This window comes from Ptychodera flava, chromosome 22, assembly GCF_041260155.1.
Source record: "Ptychodera flava strain L36383 chromosome 22, AS_Pfla_20210202, whole genome shotgun sequence".
Classification (NCBI taxonomy): Eukaryota; Metazoa; Hemichordata; class Enteropneusta; family Ptychoderidae; genus Ptychodera; species Ptychodera flava.
The window spans coordinates 10,162,162-10,175,907 of NC_091949.1; the positions used below are offsets into that span (position 1 = coordinate 10,162,162).

General features: G+C 36.9%; 1 protein-coding gene across 1 annotated transcript in view; it reads right to left on the reverse strand.

Moving 5' to 3' along the window:
- The window catches only part of LOC139122642 (substance-P receptor-like), a 43,780-nt gene extending 36,613 nt beyond the window's left edge, over positions 1-7,167 (reverse strand). The window contains exon 1 of the mRNA XM_070688225.1: positions 6,703-7,167. Within this exon, the coding sequence (XP_070544326.1) occupies positions 6,703-7,116 (414 nt within the window). The 5' untranslated portion in view covers positions 7,117-7,167. The remainder of the gene's footprint in view (positions 1-6,702) is intronic.
- Between the last annotated feature and the right edge of the window lie 6,579 nt (positions 7,168-13,746).

Genomic DNA, 13,746 nt, shown 5'->3' on the forward strand with positions numbered 1-13,746 from the left:
TTAATTTTGATGTACAATACACGAAAATCAGTAAACCTGTCTAACGTCGGCTAAATTCTCTACAAAGGCAATTATAATTAAAACTTGTAATTTTCAAATATTAATAAAGATTAATCCAAGGTGACAAAACAAGTGATCTCATCAACTTTTGTATGGTTTAGGTTGCAAGGTTAGATGCTATTTAGAATTATTAATTACCACCATTATATCAGCCATACTTGCTGATTCAATAAAGTACCTGCGAAAACCGAAATTTACATTACAGGCGCATTTCAAATGAGAAATGTTTTAAACTTAAGTTTGAACAAGTTAAGACTTTGGATCCAACAATGTCAAGCATCCAAAATCGGAAGTAATGAACCTTGACGTAGTTCCTCACATACAAAGACTCAGAGATGGAAAACCCTTGGATAAATATGAAATATACTACTAGATGAATTTCACAGCAGCAGAACACATCGAAGTAAAGATAAGTCAAATAAGTGTCACAGTGTATTAAGATGATGAATGTCTTGGATGTCATGCACAAAAGCAATATCTCCTCTAAAACGAGAGAGAGAGAGAGAGAGAGAGAGAGAGAGAGAGAGAGAGAGAGAGAGAGAGAGAGAGAGAGAGAGAGAGAGAGGACAGCTATACCATGCCATGTTGCTTCTTACTTTTTTCCAAACCTAATCCTTTTAGCATACGGTACTTTCCAAAGAGTGTGTTTTGTCAACCTTTGAAGTGGATGAACGATAATGGCGACAAATCATCGGACGCGGCGAAAGACAAGTAGTATCAAAATGTCACTGGCCACAATGGACTCTCAAGTTCTTCGTACATATTAGCAATCTGAAATTCACAGCTGAACCTTACCAGGTAAATATAGAATGCAGTTTGTTTCTTATCAGCGGCAATATGAATTTTAATGAAAAGAGAAAGTGTAGCTACGTTTTTATTTCATGAAAGAAATCTGCGTAACATTTTAAAATGAAAATAATTTGCATATTAGCTTTGATCACATTCGGACCTATAGGATATCTTGCATTTAATTACACAAATATTGCTCGAGTACAATCTGAATACCGATTCATTGTAAAAAATAAATATCCAAGGAAAAGCAGTAAATACAAGAATTACTAAACTACGCTATCTCTTATAGGGGATATTATTAGAGATGTTTTTGAAAGAGTTATCATAACAGTGAAATCTCATGAAAAGCAAATTCACAGAAAAGGGAAAAGTAAGAAGACTGGAGGAAAACAAGTTCATGGTAAAAGGAGAAGATATCGTCATGATCCTTGCCTTATTCTCGCCTCGCTTCAATTAACCTCTATTAAACACGATTGGAACTAAATTGGGATAATTGGATGGTGAAGTTAGGTCGTTTTAATCTGAAAAAATATACTCATCTGCTTTTCTTTTTATGTTGCACACATGTTTTTATGAGTAATTTGTAATATTACAACACAAAGCTATATGAATATGAAAGCTTTTGAGAAATTTGAAAAATAAGTTAATCCAATTACCCAATATCCAATTAGTTCCAATCGCGTTACTATTTTTACAGAGTAAAGTTAGCCAAATGAAATCAAAGGATAAGATGCATTCCAATCCAATGTCTGTCAAACAATGCGACGTCTGTCAAAAATAAGGTTGAACTGCCTTTCCATTGCATTTTGTTCAGTCCGCTCACTTCTACCTATCCGACTTACAATTATATGATATAAATGGTAAAACGTTTGGTTTCTGGAAGTCTCTGACTAAACCACATCCTTCTGGCATTAGAACTTAATGTTTATGTTATCGAATTTCATTTGGTTTGATTTGAGTTATATCGTTCAGAACATCATGAAAATACTGAAAGCTATCACAAAAGCTAGTCAAAATAGTTGCGTTCAATAGCACTAAAAGCTAATGTAATAACACAAAACAATAAGCTATTTGAGTTTCCACATTAAAACTCAATTATCTGTATACTTTTGTTTGTAAAATGCACTTTGTTTAACCATCTAGTGTGTTCAAAATATACTTGTTAATATTTGTTTAATTACCCATTTTATTGTTGCTTGCTGAATTTCAATCCGGACTTGAATTAATGGGTCAATGATAATATAGCATGTTGTAGACAATGTATTGAATATATTGGCCTGGATTATACTCCGTAAATCAAATAACAAAATTTGTTTAAAAAAAACAATATCAAAAGTTAATGAACCACTCTGCGAAAAGTTCGAGTTGTAGGCTTGTGGTTTTGAACGAATCTGTTTTGTTAAGTGTGTGCATATCGGAGGTTTGCGAGATGTAATCCTACAAAATAATTACTTACTTAACAGCTTTTGTCTCTTTGTGAATGCTGTTTTATCGTAAATTTCTTCGCTCTTGAAACGATGTTTTGTTTCTAATGATATTTCTCCTCAAGAGAACGTCTTAGTTGTGGATACCTGCCAGTGCTTTGCAGTTTGTATGAGTTGATCATTTGGAGTATCAGAAATACTGACATGTCATAAGGACATGTGGTCAACATGATCCGGCATGCATTGTCAGAGTCCCTGAATTGCATTGCCATATATTTCGATTTTGTTTACGATTACATTATGGTTTCACTGAAACTTTACTACAGCCAATTGCATTTAAGTCTATCGAAAAAGTGATAAGAAGAACAGTAAAATCGATGTGGTACAACACTAAAATCGATGTGGTACAACACTAAAATCGATGTGCTCAACGATTCTTTTTAATTACATTTCACGAGGAAAGACTTTATCATCTAACACAGTCAGGTGCAGTTATCAGCTAGGCGGTAATAGAGGATCAACTCCGTCTGCAAAAGTAGAAACATTGTTTAGCAGGAGGTCAAACTAAGTCAAAACAACACAACCCGATTCACAAACACCGGAACCGGCGTCTGATCTCCTGCTAGATAATGCTTCAACTATTCCAAACGGAGTTGATTCCTCTTTTACCGCCTAGCTGATAATTGCACCTGACAGTGTTTTGTGATACAGTCTTTCCTCATAAAATGTAATTAAAAATCGTTGACCAGATCGATTTTACTGTTGTAGCACATAAACTTTACTGTTGTTCTTTTCGATACACTAAAATGCAATTGGTTGCAATTGTTCTGAAATAGGTTTACAGTGTGATGGATGAACGGTATGTGTAACAATCAGCGATGTTCTTACTTCAGGGTAAAATTCTATTTGATTGCCTCTGGACAATTTCGAGTAAAACATTATTTGGTTTGATGGACTTTAGCTCTTTTTAAATAATGATACAAGAACCTTGTTTTTGCTGCTTCCGTGTTTGAAGAGGGTCATTTTTGTGTGTTTTTGAAATAAGGCTTGGACGCTTCATGAGCTGATATCAAAACGAATTGTCTGGGAAGAATTAGAGTGAAAAATCGTATTAGGGCGACGTTCACAGTGGTTTAGAAACCGTGTTATTTCTGATCAGTGTACAATATTTTCTATTCGCTGTCTTTGAAGATTTTGTCACAGTAATCTTGAACAAAGGAGATTTTATTCAGCAACAGCTTTCTCAACTCAAGAATTGGTATTCCGCTGACGAGTTCTTTGATGTATCATTGTGAACATGTCCAGTCGTCTCAATATCTGACTATAAACGTCACAGTTTAGTTTCCCGACCAACAGCAAGTAACCATCGGTTTATGCGTAGAAATGATTGAAGGAAGCCACTCACACGCGATTTTTGACGGTATCTTTACAGTTTGACATATCAGAATACATCAGAATAATGGTGTGGGAAAGTAAATATAAAATGGCGATATTAATTGCCATCAAACTATACTTAGCCATAATTATACGATATCCCGAAAATGGTATAAAGTGTAAACGTAGAATTATTTCGAGTAATGTTTTAAATGTTTAATGTTTTAAATACTATCATCTGCACTTGGAGAAAATCATAAATCCAACAAAAATTTCTTATTATTTTCCTCTATTCTGTTGCATGCTTCTTTGAATGAATAAAATTACTAGCCAAGTGGAGATTTAATAGTTACCATTTAATGTCAGACACTGACTACCGTAGAATTCTATGTTGCCGGAAGTATGTAATAAAAACGGATTAATGTTGATTCTTTGATTGAAATATGGTAATTATATTCTTAATTGAAATGAATTACCATGTACCCATTTTCAACAATGCTCCTTTGATATATAATCAATCTGCACCAGTTTTTTTTTTCTCCAATATGCCTCCGTTCATCAAAAGGCTGAACAATCAAAGTCATTTCAATGTTATCCATCCACATCAACTCATGCGGAACGGTAATTAAGTGCTAAATGCCGCCAAATCGGCAATGCCTGCGTATTTTTCAATCTTTTCTTTGAATGACCATAATGAGTTACGTACTGCATTGAATGCCTCTGGTCCATGTACAATTTAGACGACACAAACTAAAGGAAGTTAAGCCATACAGAGACATAACTGTACACTACTAATCTGATACTGCGTTGTGAATTGTCCGGATTCTTTTCGAGAAGTGCTCCATTTACGATGATACCCATGTATTTCTGTTTAATAGCTTTTGCTAATATATCATCTCGATCTTTTAACTTTGTAAACATGGCGACAGTGTCATTTGTCATTTGTGTTTATTGCGTTTCAAAGCCTCCGGCCCATATATGGCGATGTATCTCGACGGAAAGGTTTCCGGATCATCTGACTGTCTTTTCTTCGGTGTCGTTCATTTGGTCTTTTTCAAATGGCCATTTTGGGTTCATGCAACTCGTTTCAATAGCGTTAATTCTTGATCGTAGTAGATCAAGCTTGCAATTCATGCCATTTTGTGTCAGACGGCAAACCATACACAGTATATTTCCTTGTTGACGGCTCTGTTTCATTTCTTCGTAATTTTGACGCGCTTTGGCTTCTTTCAACTTCTGCACTAATCATTAGAAGTAGAACAAAACAAGCGATGAAACGTGTCTACTGCCTACTGTGGCATAACAACAGAAACCACAATTCAGGATAACTTCGTCTGCTAGACTGCGCATGCCTCCAGCGAAAATTTCATTCTTTAATACATTTTGTACTTTCAAATTGATTCATTACATATTGATTTATGATTGCAATTCACTTCAGCTATGGAAACACACTCCAAGCGCGATAATAGTAAACACTTAGAAATTTGAAAGAACAATATGGCAAATGCCATTAGAGTAGTATGCGCCTCGAAGGTAAAAGACTTTAGCTTTTGCTCAAACTTTTCTCGATGAATATTTCAACAATTGTCTTTCAAAATCAATAATAAAAATCGGGGGTCACCGTGCAAATTCTGGTACTAGAGAAATAAATTACCCAAAATTTGCCGATATTTGAAATTCAAAATGGTCGCCGTCCCTGTGTTAACTCTATGAAGGAAAATTAAATTTTCGATTTTCGAAAAACTAATTTTCTTACACCAAGAGCTTTAAAATGAAGCCCCACAAGTGGTAGATCAGAAAAGAATTGTAAAAGTTGGAGACTCCGAATATGTGTCGGCAAGATCCATTCCGCCTTAAATCACTTCGCCCAAGGTCTATGTATACGTACCTAAGGTAGAAGATTAAACATACCCATGCCTTCATTGCAACCCTGAAGGGTTGAAGGGTTTGGAGTTAACATACCCAGGCCTTCATTGCAACCCTGAAGGGTTGAAGGGTTTGGAGTTAACATTACGCTTGGTAACTTTAACTATGTCGTCGACAGTAAATAGTGATCATGGTCGTCTTCAAAGATGGCTTCCAATCTTATAAAATTTTCCATTACATCCCAAACTTGGAGAGCTTTTACATTTCCTATACTTTTTTACTTACTTTAATTACCTTCCCCGTTGGAATTCAAAAGCATACACCGTGGCAGCGTCTTGATCCATTATTGTGAGTGTATACGTAGATGAATGCGTGTTGTACGTCATAGCTAATGTCATGTTCATGCTCGCTGGCTGTACAGTTATTTGTAAAGCTACTATTTGAGAGAGGTTCCTTGAAGAGATATGCTTGCTGAGTAGATCTACACTCCGAGTCATCGCTACTGGCAACATCGAGCTAAAGGATTTCGAGTGAAAACGAAGGCGAGGATCTGTATCTCGCTGAGACACACCACGTGTTGTGTGTTATTAGACCTCGTCACGAATCAGGGTGACAGTAAAATCCAAATTAATTTTTTAAAAGACAGATTAATTTCAACACTTTTTCGATGTTGTGCATTTGCAAACGTTAGAATTCTCTTTAATGTGACCTAAGTTAGTCAATTTTGAAAATAAATTAACATTATTTCTATATCCGGCATATGTATGTTTGATGCTTCTGGTAAGCTTGTTCCTTTTTAAGTCTTAAAAATGTACCCGTGACAATAAAATCACGCGTTTTTATATTTCCGATACAACCATCTTTAAATGCAAGAGTAAACAGATTAATAGAAACGGTGGAAATTATTTCAAGTACAACTAATCTTTGAGTGTTAAATACTTATTAAGGGTTAATACTTATTTATAAATAGCCAAATATAGAATCAGAGATTAAAATTATCAAGCTCTTATACCGCTTTCGATAATATCGAGCACTGGGATTCATGTAGATAAAATCTCTGATATATCATTTTGGAAGAAATGACAACTTGTTTGTGAAGAATTAGATAACTCTGATGATCGGTCAGACCAATAGAAAACACGGAAAAGTCGCATGTTATAAGCAAAAGTTCAATCATGAAACTTACGTGCTGCAGAAAGATGACGATGTAACACATGGCGGAACCGAATATCCAGTGGCCAAGCATTAGAATAGGGAAAGTGAACGGCATGCAGAATATAGCCATGGTGAGATCAGCCACGGCTAAGTTGACAAGGAAATTTGTCAGATCCGTTCGTTTACCTCGACCCAGTAAGACACATAAAACAACGGCGTTGCCGACAATCGATAGCGCCATGCTGATGACGAACGTGGATGCTAGTATGATCTGGTCAATTCTCGGCAACTCCATGGATTGAGGTGAGTTGTCGGTGGTTGTAGGAAGCGGCAAGGTGGACATGAACGGTGCCATGCGCTCTTTGATTTCTGAATCGGTGAAATTCATTATCCGAAACCAGGCCAACAGTTCACGATAGAATTCCTCTGCCGCTTCCCGATTCATCCTTGCAGAGTTTAGTTTAGCAGCTGTCTCTTACCGTCTAAACGTGGATGTGTGTAAGGCAAGGGTGCTTGTAGCGCACACAAGCGACCACGTGACCAACGGAGGCCTTCGCTCAAGTTCCTGCAAGTCGTGGGGACAAGTAATTACCATGGAGACATTGACGTAATAGAATCAATGTACAGAAAACCGGAGAGTGTCCAAATAAAAAACAGTTTTTTTCCGAAAACGCATAATACCACCGACAGGAAAAGTCCAATCAATGATATGTTTCATAAAATGGGATTGGAAAGAGAACAACTGCCTATGCGAAGGGCAATATGACTCGGAGCACTGGAAGTTTGTAACAATCACATGCAAGATCATGTTTAACTTACACAGTACGTCACGCATACCGTGTGCCTTGTTCTTTAACGGTAGATCGGCTGCGAACATCAAGTTTCCTGTGCTTAATTGTCTAACATATGTATTCATGATAAGCCACCGACAGGGAAAATATTATAAAAGTTGGATTCTTGTCGTGAGCTCAGAATTCATTTTTTCTGAAAGCTGACATGATTGCTTCATGGTGACGGTCTAAGTGCGCCTATATGTTCGTTTCACCTTGTGACAATAATGCCTCAGCCTAGTAAGCAGAAAACAGCAACAACTTTTCTAAGGGATGGACCATCAGGTCTTGAGAGGGTGGTCAACATGGAAAAAATAAATCTACAGAGCAAATTTGGTAAAACATTTGCAGCAATGTTTATTTTGACAAAGACTATAAACATATAAGGTCTGCCGATAATGAAGTATATTAATTTGGGAGAATAGTATGGACAATGCGCAAAATCCGGGGAAAACTGGTATAAATTGGAGCGGGAAAACATTACATGTCAGCATCCTGACCACCCCTCCAGAGATCGAATGGTGCAGCCCTAAATCGATCAACTTGACACTACCTATCACAGTTCTTCAAACCACCGTTGGGCTCGGGATCGTGCTACGTGTACATGTATATGAGCGAGTAATCAAAGTTGCCCATAATATAAGGCACAATAAATATGATAAAAGACTTCACTGAGCCTCAAATACGAACAACACATTTGCCCTTAAGGTAGTATGCGCATCGAAACTGAAGGACTTAACTTTTGCTCAAACTTTCCTCAAGGAATTTTTCAACCAATCTCTTTCAAAATCAAGAATAAAAATCGATAGTTACCGTGCAACTTTTAGTACTTGGGAATCAAATTACCTGACATTTACCGGTTACGGTATTTGAAATTCAAATCACTGCCATTCCTGTGTTGATTCTATGGAGAGAAAATAAAATTTCCGATTTTCGAAAAAGTGAGACGGTGAATTTTTTTTCTTACTCCAAGAGCTTTAAAATGCGCCCCACAGTGGTAGATAAGTAAAGAATAGTGAGTTTGAAAGTACGAATATGAAGACGTATTCTACCTTAAAGCCCCTGTAGCTGTAACTCTTGAAATTTGTCGACCAAAAAAAGCTTTCTTTTTCGTCTGGTTTTCTTTAAATTCTAAAGATTTAAAGGATATAGTCTTTTACCACTGAAACATTGGACAAGTAAATTAAATTTTAACAGTCATTTTTAATTTCCCGCCGTTTTTAAAAATTGGTAATATTACAAAGAAACCATAGCATCTGATGTCCCAGTGGAAAACATTCAGCACTATGTATTATACTCGACTACTGTGTTGTTTCTGTGAAGATTCCAATGCATATATGCACTGCGTACTGTGTTTTTGCTTTATTTGCATGAGGGCGCCATTTTTATGTTTTGGCAAACGTTTATTATTTATCTTGCTCAAAGTTGCACATGTAGTCCCAGTGGACAGCTTATTCTACCTGTATAAACAACCCTCAATGAGTACACGCCAATGAACTTGTTACAGTTTGGAAGTAAAATCACAAAAATAATGCGAAAAAGATACAGCTATCGGGCCTTTAAAAACAACACATCCCGATCCAATCGTAGAAGGCATTCCTCTCTCTTGACCTAGATACCGCGAATACTTTTTCCTCCGTTTCAGGAAATTTCAGCAAACCTCCCTGACTATCATCTCAAGCTGATCATATTAGGGACTGCTCAGTTTCTACAGCCTGGGGGTCTTCCTGTTTTTGACCGTGTTTTGTGATGTTTACCCCATTTTTTGAAATGCTTAATAGGGGATCAATGATATTTTTAATCAAGATACGGGCTCGTAATTGTATAAGCTGCATCATACGAGCCAAATATTGGATCATTCAGTTATAGCTTTCAGGGCACCCTCTGGGTGTGTAACTTAATAATATTATTGGAGCATGCCTTGTGCGTAACTGTAATTTATCAGAGATACATCAGATATATCAGAGATATGTTTGCGCATTGAAAGTCTGTTTTGCAAATGCAAAGTGTACTCATCATTATGAAGTCTGTAGTTTATATACAACAGTACAAGACATGACAGAATCCTGAGTCTTTACTCTGTGAGAACACGGTATAAGAAAGCAAAAGGCACTAATATTTCATAATAAATTGATGTCAGTGACATCATTTTACTGAAGCAAAAATGACAAGATCTTTTTCGCTCGCGTTGATGCGCCTGAAAGAGAAACTATTTTCCTTCCTGTGACGAGCTTTAAAATAAAAGGTGTTTTTTCAAAGAGTAAAAATGATAGTTACAGCTGAGGCGGATGGATATGGTACACAAACTTAGGTAATTACCCAGAAACTTAGCTGAGCACTGTAAAATTTTCGATTTTCGAAAAACTAATATGTTTCAAATTTTTTCTTACTCAAAGAGCTTTAAAACGAGCCCCCAAAAGTGGTAGATCAGAAAAGGATTGTAAAAGTTTGAGAGTCCGAATATCTGTCCCCAAGGCTTACCTTTCTGAATGCCTTTTGACAGGCGCACTGATATGCGCCATTCACCTAATTGAGCAAGTAAATACGATAGTTTGTGTAATTTGAATCCATCCACCAAAGACGAAAGATTCGACCGAAGATAAAGTCAATAAGATTAAACCAACCACTCTTATCTGTTGTGCAGTCAAGGGAAATACATTCATGAAATATCAATCGATACGGTTTACACGATGCAGAATAGGATGTACCGTTTCGAAACCTTATCGGCGATCTTGAAAAGTCGTCTTATTCATGCAAATTTGCCGTTTTTTTCTCTATCAAGCAGTGTAATTTACATATATCAGTATTCAGAATTCTAATCGTAAACTCAAAATTAAAAGAGACATTAAAGTAGAGTACTTTTTCCGTTAAAAATGTTGGGGTGAGGGGCGAGAGCATTTACAATGCGTGCCTCAATGACTCGGCTTTCATTACAAAACAGTGTAAATTGAGCCCACCAAAAAGCTAACGTAGATTTTATATGGCGCTCCAACGTTGCAAATGTTGCCACTGGATATTTCACACCTGTTTTGTTTTCATTTTCTAATTAATTAACATTTACAATTAGTACGATATTTCAGTGTAGGGGCGGAGCTGAACTCGCTTATTTGGCTTTCCCCGAGCTAGAGTCCATGAATAAACCAAAGGGTAAGCCCAAAACCCTTTAGGGAGCCGTCATTATTTACGGCCTGGGGGGGTCGGAGGAATTGCTTTAGAAAATCCAAAATTTCGAGTAACCCCCCCCCCCCCCTGCCAACCATGGCGTGGTTAAATAACCCCCCTCTCTGCTACAGAAATTTTGAGTGACCCCCCCCCCAAAAAAAAAAGCAAATGGGAAAGTTAAATATTTATACAGGAAAATGGATTGCTGCTGCGACAGGCCCTGTACAGACCCTGATTAAACCCTGTGGTACAGGTCTGTGTTGGAAAGAGGTTCCATTGCTGTGACAGGGGCTGATGTACAGGTCTGTATATAGTGCTCTGATGACATGCAGTGTTCTCCGTAGGATTTTCTACAAGAGGGCGAAGATGTGGTGTGAAAGCACCACAAGCGACCGCGCAGCGAGGGGAGGTCAGGAGGTAGGGTGTCCCCCCTCCTGCCGTTGGAGCTTTAGAAAAATAGAGATTAAAATGGTGTTATTTGGAGGCACTTAGGGAGTATTTTTTTCAGATTTTTTCTTATAAAAAACTCAAAGGAACAGACATCTGAGACAGTATTCCAAAACTTATATTCCAGTTCACTGATTTCAATGAAGATTACATTTTTTGAAAACGAAAAAACAGCGACAGACATACATTTATTCACATTTATTATTTATTATTATTTTCCTGCAATAAAAGATGGGTTTGTTGTCAAGGCATTCCACTGGTTTTAAACTTTATAGAATCAGAATTAGCTTGCTTTACACATTTTCCCTTATCGGTAACCTATACAATGTAGAATATAGAAAGCAGACGTTTCTCATGAATTTTCAGGCAAGTATATCAATCTTTAATCAGGAAATACTGAAAGATGTACTCAGTACTAGCCTCTAACATTAAAGGCTTGCCACGTTTAATAGCTGATCATTCTCGTCTGAAGATCACAATAACGTGAAACAAATAATGTAACGAGATTTTAGTTTCTCCTTGAAACCAGCTGTATTATGATATATATATATATATATATATATATATATATATATATATATATTATATGTGTGTGTACATATACCAGGTATGAACATACATATCTCAAGCATACATATTCCTGTTCTTTACTATTATTGTTGTATTAATTCATAACTTCACTAAATGCTTCAGTACATATCAACAAAATTGAGTTGCCCCCTTCTTTTGAGCAACCCCTCCCCCTTGTAGCTTTCCATTTTTTGAGTGACTCCCCCCTCAGATTCCTTCGACCCCCCAGGCCATAAATAATGACGGCTCCCTTATTCCTATTACAATGTCCAACAAATTCTGGATGGACTCCATTTTTTACGTGGAATAAAGATCGTGTGTGAGAGACCGATTTGCCCTGCAACATATAGACAAGCAAACGTTGAATGTACTGAATGAACATTCTTTTCACCGAACATGATTATACAGTGTGTACTATAACTGAACACATCTCATTATAAGATTCCGCCAATGGCAAGTCCACATATACATACTTTGATTTTTAGAAGAAAGCTTATCTTGATTGGCAAGCATGCATTTATGGTAATAGGCGTATAGACTTTTGTGGTTGCAGGATGATCCATAATTACGTGAAGAATACAAAACCACCTTCCTGCCAATTCGCAATGCCTATATGATTCTATGAAAGACACTGGTGTGGGAGGCGACGGGTAACATTTTTAGATCAAATATATCCTTGGCTTTTATTGAATGAGCAAAGAAAAAAAATGTAAAGGACCACTCATCTGGTTTCACGTCACTTGAGAGATTTCCTGATCATGATGATGATGACGACGACGACGATGATGATGATGATGATGTGAGAGAAATTATTGATATTATCAAGTCCCCGACAAATACGTCCATAAGTGCTACGCAAGTTCGAGCAAAGTTCCTGCGACATTTTCCTTGGCTTTCCATGAATTGAAACTGTCAGAATAACCTCCCCACTTAAAAAGTGATATTCCTTACATTTCATTTTCTTGGTCTTTGGGATTTTTTTAACTCTGTGCAAGACATTTACATTGTGCAATTCATCGTCATAGAACGTGCCCAAGATGTCCTCATCCTGTAAATCTTTTATCTTGTACCCTGGGGATATTGATTACATTATATTTGAGATTGCAAAGATCTCTTCAGTCTAGTTCGACATGGAGATGTGCTTGTCCGTACTGAACTTCAGCTTTCTTCAAGTACTCGCAAGTTCGTGTCCTTAAAGGGCTTAAAAAGCATGTTGGTCGTTATAGAGCATCAGATCTTTTGGTTTCACATGGATACTGCTGTGTGTGTTACTGTTGTAGTTTTCAGGTAAACCGGGCAACACATCAGTCCATTGCCGTGTTTGTTTCTCGGTCAAATAATTCCACATCATACGTGTAATATCTTTAAACGAATTTTGTTGAAAACATGATAATCTGAATATGTTTGGCGGAGCCTGAAAATTTGCGATGCTTAGCATGAGACATGCCTGTCATGCTTGCGAAGCCTTTCGAATATTTCAGATACACATCATGTCAGCAAAATTCAAGGCAGAGATGATCAAATTGACTCAAAAATGTTATCTCGTTTGAAATTATACGTTAAAGTTGTTTGCTACGGCACTCATACTTATGATTTCAGACCTTCTTCCTTCTTGCAAAAGTGGTTCCCTAATGATAAAGGTACTGACAAATCAAAAAATAAAGGCAAATGAAATCCAGCAAGTTTGTTTTTCAAACTCCCGCAAAGAAACAAATTAGTCCATCCAGTTTACAGTGCCTACTACATGGGTAAGTGAGTAGACTTGCAGATCACTTGACATGAAATATACAAATGTCCATTATAATTTTATCATGGTATGTACAATACATGTAGCAACTTTCATCAACTTTGTTAAAGACCTTCCGCTTTTAATTCCTTAATTTGCAAAGTTAATTGAATATGCAAATCACTAGTAAATTCACTGCAATGAAAATGCTAATCTAAATTCTTTTACTCGTGTGAATGTACCTAGCAAATTCATCAACTGTGGTTACAGGTTCTTTCAGCGTGTGTCCCTAGTCAGAAAAATCCGGTACATGTAAATTGTTTCCTTGCCTTCGTCCGGA